A 14541-nucleotide genomic window follows, 5' to 3' on the forward strand; every position below is an offset into this window, starting at 1 on the left:
TGACCAATTTCCTCAATGATGTGATGAGATGCTTGAAGACTGGCATGTATATGACACACCTTTAAAGTCTGCTTACGCATCCCTATTGTCCGTAGGCTGTCAGAAGGTGTTGGCAAAACCTAGCAACCCCCAGGTTCCCCCACCTCTGAATAACGGCTCAGCCTCCTTGTAAAAGCAGTTTTACCTTTTAAGTATGACAGAGGAGAAATAGTAATGTTTAGAACCCTATCATCTTTGGAACTTTTGCCTTACCAATTTCTGTTCTGTTTTAGCTTTTAAAGGCATACGGTGTAGGGTACCCTGTAAACAATTTTACTAAACAATTGTGCCAAGGTAAATCTGTCCCTACATTTAAAGAGTTATTGTAATACAGTAATTGCTTACTGTGATTAATTTCTGTACTGTAAATAAAAAGGTACAGTTATGTGTGTGAACTAGGGGATTGATATTCAGCTCGAGAAGGTCAGTATGTCTTTTTTTTTTTTTTTTTTTGTCTGCCGCCAGCTTTATGTCCAGATATTCAATTCTGGGCCGGAAATTGAATATCTGGTTGTATGCGGCCGGCTAAACTTGTAAAGTTAAGTGCAATATTTAGCACTTAACCTTTATGCGGTTCATCTTATGTAGTTAATTGTTTTATGTGGGTAAGTATTGACTCCACCCCGGACCTCCCACAAAATGGTCAATTTTGTGTTTGGCAGCTAGTTAGGCTAAGTGCTGCTGAGTATCAACACAAATGAGTTAACCGGCCTGGAGCTGTTCCTGGCCAGTTACATAGCTTTGAATATCGACCCCCTAGGTGTTTTATAGCTACTGATGAAGGCTTACTCATTTTAATATCAAAAGAAAGTGTTCTTTGCAAGATTTGAGTGCTCCTAGACCTAGACCAAAATGACTTGTACACTTATATGCTTCACTTGTATTAAGGTGTCTTGACCAATCCTGTTCTATTTGGTGTGAGTCAGACCTCTCTTAAATGTCTACAGATGATACAATGCTGTGGTAAATGTTTTGCATGGGGCACATGAGTATGGCCATATAACCCCACCTTATAGAGCAGTACTGGCTTTCCCCATGGTTTCTTAGGATAAGCACAACAAGTCATTTAACAGCTGTTTTGAGTTGTCATGCTCAATTCTTGGTTTTCATCCTCTTGTCTTTTAGGGGCTCGTGTTTATCCTGTTCCTTTTTGAATTCTAGCATCATTTTTGCCTCCTCTACTACCTTTGGGAGAGCATTCCAGGCATTCAGCACTTTTTCTATGAAGAAATATTTCCTGAAGTTGCTTTTGGTTTCACCTTGTAGCCTCGTACCATACCCTCTAGTTCTAGGACTTCCCTTCATTTGAAAAAGGCTTGTTTTTTTCCTTTTATACCTTTCAAGTATTCAAGTCTGTATCTTGTCTCGGTTTTCCTCTCCTATAAAATATACATATTTAAGACTTCTAGCCTCTTCTTGTATGTCTTCTGATGGAGACCTCTTACCATTTTGATTGCTTTCGTCTGTACCGACTCCAGCCTTTTAATATTAACAACTAAACACAGTATTCCAAGTAAGACCTCACTAGCTTCTTTTAGAGGGGCTCACAACTTTCTGCTGCTTATACCTCTCTATGCAATCTAGCATCCTTCTAGCATTGGCCACTGACTTGTCACACCATTTCATCACCTTTAGATCCTTGGATACTAATACACCAAGGTCTGTCTCCTGGTCCATGCTCTTCAGCTTCTCCCCTCCTATGGTACGTAGCTTCCTGGGGTTTCTGCATCACACTGCTCTTCGTGTGTAAAAGTTAACTGCTAAGTGTTTGACCAGTCTTCTAAGAACATAAGAGTAGCCATACTGGGTCAGACTAGTGGTCCATCTAGCTCAGTATCCTGTTTTCCAAACAGTGGCCAAGCCAGGTTACAAGTACCTGGCAGGAACCCAGATTGTGGCAACATTTAAATCACAGGGCAAGCAGTTGCTTCCCATGTCTATCTCAATATCAGACTATGAAGTTTTCCTCCAGGAATTTGTCCAAACCTTTTTTAAACCCAGATATGCTAACTGCTGTTACCACATCCTCCGGCAAAAAGTTCCAGAGCTGAACTGTTCGTTGAGTGAAAAATATTTCCTTCTATATGTTTTAAAAGCATTTCCATGCAACTTCCTCGAGTGTCCCCTAGTCTTTGTACTTTTGAAACGAGTAAAAAATTGATTTACTACTTGTTCTACACCACTCAGGATTTTGTAGACCTCAGTCATATTTACCCTTATCCGTCTCTTTTCCAAGCTGAAGAGCCCTGTCCTCTTTAGCCTTTCCTCATATGAGAGGAGCTCCATCCCCTTTATCATTTTGGTCGCTCTTCCTTGAACCTTTTGTAATTCCGCTATACCTTTTTGAGATACGACGACCAGAACTGAACCCAATACTCAAGGTGTGGACACACCATGGAGTGATACAAAGGCATTATAGTGTGTTCTGTCTTATTTTACCGTCCCTTTCCTAATAATTCCTAGCATCCTATTTGCTTTTTTGGCTGCCGCCGCACACTGAGCAGAAGATTTTGGCGTATTACTTACAATGGCACCTAGATCTTTTTCTTGAGTGCTGACCTCCAAGATGGACCCTAGCATCAGGTAACTATGATTCGGATTATTCTTTCCAATGTGCATCACCTTGCATTTGTCCACACTAAATTTCATCTGCCATTTGGATACCCAGTCTTCCAATTTCCTAAGGTCTTCCTGCAATATTTCACAGTTTGCATGTTTTAACAACCTTGAATAGTTTTGTAGGTCTCATGTTGCCTGTTCTCCTTGGGGTTTCCACTCTGCAGATCTTCATGTCGTCCACAAAAAGACACATTTTCCCTTGTAACCATTGAGCACTATCACTCATAAGGATATTGGACAGAATCGGCCACAGGATTGAGTCCCGAGGCACTCCACTACTCACTTTTCTTTCCTCCAAATAAGTGCCATTTACCACTACCCTCTGACATCTGTCAGTGAACCAATTTTTAATCCAGTTGAAAATGGTGGTACCTATCCCTGGGCCTCTATATTTATAAGCCTCTTTTGAGGAGCTGTTATCAAAAGCTTTGCTGAAACCCAAATACACCTGTTCCAGCATGTGCCCTCTGTCTAGTTCTCTAGTCACCCAGTTGATCAGTCAGATTCATTTTGTGGAAGGTTTGTTTCCTTTTTCTTTTTTTCTTCTGCTTCTGGTAAAATCATGTTGCTTTTGGATCGTGCAAACCATTGGACTATAGAAAGCTAACTTTCCTTTCCTTCAGTAGCATGTCCATTATTTATTCCACTGCTGAGGTGAGGCTTATTGGCCTGTAGTTTCTCACCTCTTCTTTGTTACCATCTCCAGGGATCTATTAAATCCTTCAGTGAACCTGCCAGAACCTCTGCACTTCCTTACTATCCTGGAATGTATTCTATCTGGTTCCATAACTTTATCCACTTTCAATCCTACAAATTCTTCTTAAACATTCTCTTCCATGAATGGTGTTGTATCGACTCCATTTTGATATGTGCTTCTACTAGGTGTCTGTAGTCCCTTCTTCAGTGAACACTGAATAGAAGTAATTTAGCATTTCATTTTTTTTCTCGTCATTCAGTTTTAGAATGCCACCCCTGACATTTCTCCTTTTTTTAGATATACCTGAAGGAAGTCTTGTCACCTTGTTTTACATTTTTAGCTATATTTTTATTTCTGCCCTCACATTTCCCTTCCTGATTTCTCCTTTTGCTTCTCTCGGCTTTACCTGATACTTCTGTCTGTGTTGTTCTTCTGTGACCCTAGCCTATTGGTCTTCGCTAGTTTTTTAAATTGGGGCCACTATAGATCTAAACGAGCTGAAGGAGGGCCGCCAGATATCTTTCTGTGTGGGGCTGCAACACTGCTAACCAGCATGTTAATGACATCCCCATACTTTCCAGCGCCCTTTCAGATTTTTCACTGGGGATGTAGGAGGTGGGCAGTTCCAAATGCTTTATCTTTCAAGTATAGGACTCTTTCCCCCATTCCCTTCCCTCTTTCTCTCACAAACTTAGGAGGAGAGACTGAGACTAGTGTAAAAAAAAAAAAAAAGCTCCAGAATGATGATTGGGGGGGGGGCACCCCAGAGGGAGGCATTAGCCTACAGGTTAGTGCAGCGGACTTCGATCCTGGGTGTTATGACTCTGCACCGGTATCATGCTCTCATTCATCTCGCCCCCTGGTGGTCAGACCTGGTGGTCGCAATGGACTGTCTGTTGATGGTTTTCCCGGTTCCAGAAGTCATGCCAGCCCGGTCCGGATTTTCTAGCCTGCCAGTTGGTCTTGAGACTTTTTAGAACTCAGCTGTTTCCGTACCTGGTGAACTCCCTGGCTGTTGGCCTTTATTAACCACCTGGAAGTGTTTCTAGTTTGCCTTGCAACAGAGGTCCTCAGAGGTGTGTCTTCTGCGGTTGTTTGTTGCTGTGCTTTCCCTGCTACTTTCAGTTTCTGCCTTTGAACCTTTGCCTGGACCTGGACTTTGACTTTGCTTGCCGCCTGCCTTGAAACCCGTGCCTGGAGCTGGACCTTGACATTGTTTGCCTGGCCCCGGTTCTGCTGGGTTCATGGACTGTCTTCCTGCTCCCTGCTGTGGCTTCTGTTCCGTGGGTGTTCCTCCTGCTGCTGCCGCCCTCGGCAGCAGCCCAAGGGCTCGCTATCCAGTGTTTCGTGTGAAGCGTGACACTGGGGAACTGAATTTGATTCCCACTGCAGCTCCTTGTGACTCTGGACAAGTCGCTTAACCCTCCATTGCTCCAGGTACAAATAAGTACCTGTATGTACTATGTAAACCACTTTTTAATGTAGTTGCAAAAATAAAAAACAAAACCCTCACAGGCAGTATATCAAGTCCCCATTCCCTTTCCAAGGGCCGCCTTTGACCCTCTAGGCTTGCCTTGATAAACACTATCCTAGCCCCTTATCTCTTATTTTGTCAGCCACCTCCTTGGAAGACCAGAACAGTTTTCTTTACTTTAACATAGAGAAGTATAAAGGGTTTGTGTGTCCTGAATAAGGACAGTCACTGTGATGGATGGACTAGAGAGCTACAAGTGATGGCTCATGGTGCTGTAGCTTCAGTCCTGGCCAATTCCAGTGGAGCCGGAAGACAAAAAGAGTAGGAGGAAACTAGTGAATGCGTGTGTGAGAGAGAGATTTTACACATATGCATACCTAATAAAAGATAATACAGATATTAGAATTTCAACAGGATTGCTTTCTCTCTGAAGTCTCAGGTCAGTAACATTCCTGAGGTGCATAAAAGGATGAATATGTGTGAATGTTCAGCTTGTTCTCTGCTCTTGCAGTAAAAAGGGTATTTATTCAGATCAACTCAGATTCATTTCTGTGCTTAACTCTTGTTAGAATTGGACACACTGAGACAAGGATTCAAATTACTATCCAGCCACAACATTGATATTAATGTAAAGTGATGTAGAAGGGAGGTGGTGGACATGAAAACGGCAACGGAATTCAAACATGCGTGGGATATGCATAAAGGAATCCTGTGCAGTAGGAATGGATCCTCAGAAGCTTAGCCAAAATTGGGTGGCGGAGCAGGTGGGGGAAGAGAGGTTGGTGGTTGGGAGGCGAGGATAGTGGAGGGCAGACTTATATGGTCTGTGCCAGAGCCGGTGATGGGAGGCGGGACTGGTGGTTGGGAGGCAGGAAATACTGCTGGGCAGACTTGTACGGTCTGTGCCCTGAAAAAGGCAGGTACAAATCAAGGTAAGGTATACACATATGAGTTTATCTTGTTGGGCAGACTGGATGGACCATGCAGGTCTTTTTCTGCCGTCATCTACTATGTTACTATGTTATGTTATGTCAGAACTTTTGTTTTTGTAATTAGTGTAACTTTTTTTTTTATGTTGACCATTTTTTAAACCAGGTACACATCAAAACCTGAAGACAATATAGTATATGCAATTTTCTTGAAGTGGCCAGCTGCTGGATGCATAACCCTAGATCAGCCTTATGCCAGGGCTGAACAAACACAGGTAAGAAGTCTTACTGCCAATTTTATACTCTCCTTCCAGTATTCTAATAAGGAGCTATATCTTTATTTATTAGGATTTATTTACCACTTATTATTATTATTAAAGAAATTAACTCAAGGAGGCTATACAGCAAGAATAAGTCAATTGCTAGTCCTAAATTTATATAATTGGATATTTGATAAGAAATAGCTTTCAGGGCTAGCTCCATGGCTTTGCACTGCAACATGAGAGATCCAAATTCGTATCTTCCATTTGCTGGTGCTACTGAGGCCTGGGCACATTTATTTATTTATTGCATTTGTATCCCACATTTTCCCACCGACTGCCTACTATTGTGGTGGCTCCTGCCGTTCAAGTGGTGATAGTCATGCTTGGAGGAGGTACATCTCCTTTCCAGTTACCTGGGCATGTCTGGGGCAGGGGCGTAGCTAGGTGGGGCTACGGGGTCCTGCCCCCCCCCCCAGATTTAGTCCGAGCCCGTGGTTTTGCTGGCGGGACTTCTTCAGCGCCAGTCTCCGGCGCACTGCGTTCGCCACCCTGTGCTTTCTTCCTCCTGACGTCCTGCACGTTCCTTTAAGTGAAACTGAGGAACGTGCAGGACGTCAGGAGGAAGAAAGAACAGGCAGCGAACGCGGCATGCTGGAGACCAGCGCTGAAGAAGGCTTCGGCTGACAGGGGTTGGGGACCCCCGTCAGCAAAGGTATTTGGTGCGGCGGGGGGGGAGTGGTGGGGGGAGGCGAGGAGACCCAGTATTTGCTGTTGTGGGGTGTGGCGAGGTGGTAGATTAAAATGTGCCCCCCACCTCTGGCTCTGGCTCTGGCTCCCTCCCACCGTAAGGTCTGGCTACGCCACTGGTCTGGGGTGTGGTGGATTTGGATGGCAGGTCACAGATGGGAGAGCACAGAGAGTAAAAGGAAAAAATAGTAAAGGACATGGCTTTCTGTACATATCTACTTTTGATTGATGCATAAACTTAACTACATGTGAATTTTATTTTTTTTTCAGTTTTAAATATTACAAACCACTAACACTTGTTAAGTAAACAGCTCATGGAGAACAGCAAAAACTATATAAAAGGAAACGAGAAGAATAACAGAAATCAGAATCGCCATAAGCTATTCAGTCCCTTATTAGGAGAGGGCAAGCTAACCTAATTCCAGGAAATATATTCATACAGAAATAACAGCAGTGAACAGACTGCACATCTGTACAAACTGGACAAGCTACTTCTTCATCCTAGAGTAAAAGTAGGAAGGGGGGGGGGGGGGGGGAGAAGATTATTCCCACCAAAAGTTAAGACAACTGCTGGGGTTGCAAGAAGACATATTTAATCCCATAAGCAAGCCAAGGAGTAGGAATGACCAGGGTGATTAGCCAAGGAGAGTAGAACAAACATTTTTTATGTATTTCATTTATATCCCACATTTTACCAATCAAACCATGTTCAATGCGGCTAACATTATAATATTAACAATACAAATCAGGTTCAATGTATCCAACATATTAAGCTAACGGTACAAATTATTCAGTAAATGCGTCATTATAAAAGAAATATAGGGTTGAATTAAACAATGTTTAAGTGGAATGTGATAATAATTTGAAAGAATAACATCGTGAAATGAAAAAGAATGGAAATGGACACTTTGCGTTAGGATTCTTCCTTATTGGGGGGGGGGGGGGGGATCCATAAGTACAAAACAAATTTTAAGATTTTGGGAATTTCAAATAATTATGCTTCTCTTACTAGTTTCAGGAGGGAGTTCCACTATTAGGTACATTGGTAAGGGAACCCTGCTGTGAAAACTGATTTATATACCACTTTTTTTTTTTTTTGTAACTAGGATAATGGAGAAGTAAATAGTCTCTGTAACCGGGAAGAAAGTTACGTTTTTATATGAAATGCGCTCACTTGAAAACTGTACAACATGGAAAATGACAGGCTTCACTGGCATGTGGATTCAACACATCCCGTGTTTTGGCCTATGCCTTTGTCAGGAGTCCAGGCATGGGCAGTCCAGTGGCAGTGATTCCAGACGCAGAGCCAATATTATCAAGGTCCTGAAGATAACAAACTCCAGCAATCTAAGTTCTAGATGATCACATATAATCCGATTGGCTCCATGCCTGAACTCCTAACAAAGGCATAGGCTGAAACATGGACCATGTTGAGTCCATACTCAAGTGAAGCGTGTCATTTTTCATGTTGTGCTGTATTCAAATGAGCACATCAAACATATAAACGGCGAGTGACCGACTCACTCGCAAATGCGCAGTAGAGACTTCCCTCTCTGTCTCGCCCCCGCGTCAATACGTGATGACGAGGGCGGGACAGAGAGGGAAACTGCGTCGCCGAGGTTGATACCGCTCCCCCCCCCACCCGCCCACCCGAGGTCTCCGCTACCGTTACCCCCCCCCCCCACACACACACACACACACACACCCACACCCGGCCCAGGCCCTCTCTCCGCTACTAAACTTACACATCCATTCGCCGGAACGCAGCACGCACATCAGCTGAGCTGCCGTTGGCCTTCCTTCCCTGCCTGTGTCCCGCCCTCGCTGACGTTACGTCACAGGAGGGCGGGACACAGGCAGAGAAGGAAGGGCCGACGGCAGCTCAGCTGATGTGCGTGCTGCGTTCCGGCGAATGGATGTGTAAGTTTAGTAGCGGAGAGAGAGAGGGCCCGGGCCGGGTGGAGGGATGGCGGCGGCGGCGACGACTCCGGGGGGGGGGGGGGAACGGTAGCGGTGGCGACCTCAAGGGGGGGGGAGGGGGAACGGGCTCACCGGCTAGTTTTATATAATAAAGACTCGTTCTACTGTACTCGCCCTGGTCATTCCCACTCCTTGGCTTGCTTGTGCTGACCTTTATGGGATTGTTTCTTTCCTTTTGTTGGACTTTATATTTAATCCCTTACCATTTAATTACACATTTACATGGCAAATTAAGCCACATTTGTGCTCCCAGCTGTAGCAGCAGGCTAGGTCTCATCAAGAGTAATTGTTTTCACTGCTTTTGGTGGTCATTGCAACATCAGGAAATACATTAATTTTCTTGTCCATAATCTTTTCAAGACTCTTCCAAAAAAAAAAAAAATAATAATAACTTCAATACCCAGTCTGTTAGGATCAAGGACAAAATCAGCTAGCAATGTAGCAGATTGTTCAGGCAAATCAGTTAAGTTTCCAAAACTTTTGTAGAGAATCTAAAGAATATGATTGAGGTTGAGACACTGGATCTTCTGTCCCCTTCCAACTCCCCACCCCCCCCCCCCCCCCACCAGACCCAAACACACACCGACTTCATTACTCCGAGTTCCACACCCCCACACAACACACACACTCTCTCCGCCAGCCAGCCAGCCAGTCTTTTATTTCAGCCTCCTCTGGGGATGATTTAGTTCTCGGGCACCGCACAGTCATATCCACCACTTGCCATTAAAACTTGGGCAGCTTCTGTGCCAACGCTTGCAGGGATTGCTCCACTTTCGTCACCGGGATGCCCGCCTTATGTAATGTCATTCTCACTTCCTGCCCTGTGGTTACTCCTATAATTGTGACCTTCAATGGTGATGAGCAGGCTAAAAGGGAAGAGCTACTGATACCTTGATGTTATCCTGTCTTAGAGCTCCCAGAATGTCCCGGAATTCGTGCGTCTGCTGCTGCTTGATGGTGGACAGATCTTGAAATGGCTCAGTTTTGTGGTTATTCCAATTGCACAATTATCAGGAAAATGGGACTTTTCCAGAAGTCAGAAGACTGGCCTTCTGGAAAAGTTTCATTTTCCTGATAATTGTGCAAGTAGACTACAGTATCTTGAGGAAGGTCCTTGTTTTGAGGCCTCAAGGCCCTGGGCTCTATCCACTTTGAGGGAAGGCAAGAAAATCCCCTGTGCTGTCCTTTCCAATCGCCGTGTGCGCTCTGTAAACTTACTGGACCACCCAGGCAGCATCTTGGTACACCTCTGTTTCAGGTACTCCCTGGATCCTTATATTTTGGTGACATGACCTATTCTCTAGATCCTCCACTCTGCTTAAAAGTTCTAGTTGTCTGCTGCAAGCCCTGCAAGGCACCATGCAGTTATGAGGTAACCTTTTGTTCACCAATTCGTTGCTGTGCTTCATCCATCCTACTCGTCAGCTCTGCAACATCAGAGCTGATATCCTTCATTGCCTCCTTGATGTGGCCCCACACCATCTGGAACTCATTTTTAATTTCCATCGAGGCATGCAAATCCCCGGTTGTCTCTCCAGCCACTTCGGTCCCTTCAAAGTGTCATGGTCCTGCTTCCTTCCTCTATTCACTCTCCCCTGAGCGTAATGGCTCAGCCATCTTGAAAGGCTTCCCCAGCTTTGATGAGCCTTGCTCTGGAGCATGTCGTGAATCAGGTGGACACTTCTCAAAAATAGCTACTTGATGTGCCTTCATTTCATCAGGTTTATTTGGAAGAATGCAGATCATCTATTTTCTACATCAAAGGTCCGAAATTATGGAATGCATTGCCCATTGAACTTTGTTCAGTACAAAATATGGGCCAGTTTAAAAAAAGCATTGACAACTCATTTATTTTTTTCAGGCTTTTGGTTCCTCTGATGTATGATATTATTTTAATACCATGTAAATGTTAATCTGTTGTATGTTTTAATTTTAGAGTAACATAGTAATTTTTGTATAGTTTGTTGAGCAGAGAAATAATTTTTATTGTTCTGTCCTTTTATATTTTGTATGTAATTTGTTACCCGCTTAGACTTTTATAGATATAGCGGGTTATAAATAAAGTTTTATTATTATTATTATTGTTAGCAAGCATCACCACCACCAGAAGGCACTACTAGTCTGGACAGGTAATCGGGAGCAGCTGTGGTGGTGAGGAACTCACTAATTTTAGGGTGATTGCTCTTTTGAACGCAGAGCTCTTATTTCATGTGTACATACATCCCACTGATATCACCAGAAGTGGACTTGGAACTCTTTTCAAGAAGTTAGGGTAATCAGAACTGTCTCAGTATTATAAAAAAAAGTCTGAACCCATATTGAGAGGCCTGAAGTAAATTAAACCTCTCAAGATAGACAACTGAAGTCCTACTAGAAATGCAATTGATTTTGTAAGAAAAGGTAAGGTGGATGTTGGTATTTAGACCAGCTACATAGCATGTCCAGATTACAAAAAGGTTCTCTAATTGAGCAGCTCTTAATGAGGGATTAAGGGAAGTTACCCTCTTCATCCCCCAATGGCTACTGCCTACCCCAGATGTGAAACTGGTAAGGGATACTAGGCTCCCTGACAACTTCAGGAACTATGGGTGTTTGTTATAAAATGACTACAATCAATGGCCATATGAAGTGGAGGAATAACGTAATGGTTAGAGCAGTGGGATCCTGGTTCAAATCCTACTACAGTTCTTTGAGATATATTTATTTTTTAAATTGTGAGCATTCCAGGGACAGAAAATTATCTACTGTGCCTGAATGTACACTGCTTCTGTATCAGTCCAAAAGCTGTTGAAGCAGTGTACATTCAGGTACAATAGGTACCTGCAGTGGGTTTTGTACATGGTCCCCTGGCTCGCAACCCACTGCTCTAACAATTAGGGTATTCCACATGGATGTCTGTGGCCATTTTATAACATAGATGTTCTATGTTGCCACAGTAGGTCCATGTCTCTTGTTTTTCCCCATTCATACTTTGGACATTTTAGTTTATAAAGTGGATGTTCATGCTGGATGGCATCCGTACATGGAGGTCCATCGGCAGATCCTACTCTAAAATACTAGCACCACCAGTGACGTACTAACCCAGACTCCTTATTCTGAGTTAAATGCCCTTTCTAAAAGGCCATCCACATGTCATCATTTTTAGTCACAAAATTTTGTAAACAAAAACAGTTCTTGAAGGTTATGGCATTTGGATAAAGTGTTCAACATATTAAATACTAGTATAAAAGGCCCGTTTCGGTAGGCAATGAAACGGGCGCTAGCAAGGTAATCCCCCCCTCCCCAGCGGCCTTCCTGTCTCCCCTGCCCCCCTGCATCCACCCATCTGGTCTCAGGGCCCCCTCCCCACCAACCTTCCTCTGCCGCCACGCATGTGCGGCGGCCCTCCTCTCTCCCCTGCTTTCCCTGCAGCCATCCATGTCCAGCGACTCTCCTCTCCCCCTGCCCCCCTGCAGCCACCCATGTCCAGCAACCCTCCTCTCCCCCTGCAGCCACCCATGTCCAGCAACCCTCCTCTCCCCCTGCAGCTACCCATGCCCAGCGACCCTCCGCTCCCCTGCAGTCACCCATGTCCAACGACCCTCCTCTCCTTTCCCCTTGCCCCCCCTGTAGCCACCCATGTCCAGCGACCCACCTCTCTCCCCTGCAGCCACCCATGTCCAGCAACCCTCCTCTCCCCCTGCAGCCACCCATGTCCAGCAACCCTCCTCTCCCCCTGCAGCTACCCATGCCCAGCGACCCTCCGCTCCCCTGCAGTCACCCATGTCCAACGACCCTCCTCTCCTTTCCTGCCCCCCCTGTAGCCACCCATGTCCAGCGACCCACCTCTCTCCCCTGCAGCCACCCATGTCCTGTGACCCTCCTCTCCCCCTGCAGTGTCCCTTCTGTCTCCCCTGCAGCCACCCATCTGGTCTCAGGACCCCCTCCCCACCTTCCTCTTCCCTGCCCCCCCCCCTGCAGCCATCCATGTCCAGCGACCCTCCTCTCCCCCTGCAGCCACCCATGTCCAGTGACCCTCCCCTCCCCCCCTCCAGCCACCCATGTCCAGCAACCCTCCTCTCCCCCCTCGGCGCATCACCCAAGCCCCTACCCCTCCCTCGGGCACATCAACCCCCTCGCCACCCGCAGCCGCCAATACTAACGCTGTCCGGCCGCTGCTGCGTCTCCTGTTGAGCAGCAGTGGCCGGTACAAAAGAAAAAAAGCCAAAAAAAGATTTTAAACCTGAAACACGGCTCCGTAGACAGCCATCTGGCATTGGCTGTCATCTCTGCAGCCGCTCCTCCTCTCCCCTCTGACTTTGCTGCGCTTCTCCGGGGTCTTCCTGCAGGGGCAGTGACGTGGAGCTGCATTTCAGGTTAAAAATCTTTTTTTGGCTTTTTTCTTTTTGTACTGGCCGCTGCTGCTCCACAGGAGAAGCAGCCGGACAGCGTTAGTATTGGCGGCTGCGGGTGGCGAGAGAGTTGATGTGCCCGAGAGGGGGGGGGGGGGGGTAGGGGCTTTGGTGATGCGCCGGGGGGAGGGTCGGGTGATGCTTCGAGAGGGGGAGGGGCTTGGGTGTTGCGCCGAGGGGGGGCACTGACAGCTGTTTCCCAGGCAGGGGGAGAAGTAGGGAAACATACTCCTCCCGTTGTCTTGGAATCAGCTGTCAGTGACATCACTGATATCAGTGCATTCTAAACTGCCTAGCAGACCACCTCCGAGGGAGCCATGGTCCCAGGCACATTAGAACGTTGGAGGTGAGAATTATTATATAGCATGTCCAGCTGAGATGCAGCAAATCTGGATTTACCTTCATTGCCGATTGTGATGGGATTCAGAAATCTCAGTGGTTCCTCTGTGAGACGCTGCTCTTTAACAACAGTAAAACTACCAGAGAATCTGGGAAAAAAAATTTTCCTTGAAATGTTGAGATTTTCAAGCAAGAGGCAGCTCAATTTGTTTCACCTAACACTTGATCCCAACTCAAAAACCTACTTTGGAAGCATCCTACTAGATTGCCATACTTGTGCAAAAAGCTTGATCAATCCATACACTTTGAGGTGGTGTGTGGAAAACAGTATGGAAGGAAATTGAAAAAGTACCCAGACTCAAGACATAAGTTGTATAGAATGTTTAGGCATCCCCTGGTCAAACTGTATGTTTCAGAACCTTGACCTGACCTTTACATGGTACAGAGTTACATAACATCTTTCTGAACATTTTAAAGTGCTAATTACTGTTTATTTGCTGATTTTACAAGATTAAAAATAATATAATATATACACATATTTTTGTAGGTAACTCTGCTTGGATATAGCACATCATTGAAATGGATTTCACTAGATAAACAAGGAATGATGGTGTCTTTGCCACAGCTAAATAGTGCACAGCTGCCATGCCGATGGACCTGGGTATTGAAACTCTCTCATGTTGTATAATGCTACTGGCTTAATGAATGTTTTCTTTTCATGAACATTGTCAATGGAGCCTATTAGAAAATCTATCCATAACATTAAAATAAGGGAATAAACTTTTTGTATATAATACCATTTTTAATTAAAGCTTCATTCTATCAATGAGACAGTTTCCTTATTTCTAAATAAGACTTGATGAAATGAGGTACATTTTATTCAGTATTTGAGTTAAGATGATATTTTCTGGCACTTTTGTGTATATTCAAAAAAAAATGTTAATAACATTCAGGAAACTATTTGAGATGATTTTAGGCCTTCTACAAGGGTTTATGAAATGCTCAGGCTTAACTTATATTTTGTTGTACTTCAAAACAATTGGCTTGCTCCATCAATTACTGG

The 14541-nt window shown here is 44.8% G+C and overlaps 1 protein-coding gene across 1 annotated transcript in view; it reads left to right on the forward strand.

Moving 5' to 3' along the window:
* The window catches only part of FUCA2 (alpha-L-fucosidase 2), a 53541-nt gene extending 39234 nt beyond the window's left edge, over positions 1-14307 (forward strand). Inside the window, exons 6-7 of the mRNA XM_030198491.1 lie at positions 5925-6033; positions 14026-14307. Coding sequence (XP_030054351.1) covers positions 5925-6033; positions 14026-14166 — 250 coding nt within the window. The 3' untranslated portion in view covers positions 14167-14307. The remainder of the gene's footprint in view (positions 1-5924; positions 6034-14025) is intronic.
* The last annotated feature ends 234 nt before the right edge of the window (positions 14308-14541 follow it).

This window comes from Microcaecilia unicolor, chromosome 3 (genome assembly GCF_901765095.1).
Source record: "Microcaecilia unicolor chromosome 3, aMicUni1.1, whole genome shotgun sequence".
In the NCBI taxonomy this organism is placed as follows: Eukaryota; Metazoa; Chordata; class Amphibia; order Gymnophiona; family Siphonopidae; genus Microcaecilia; species Microcaecilia unicolor.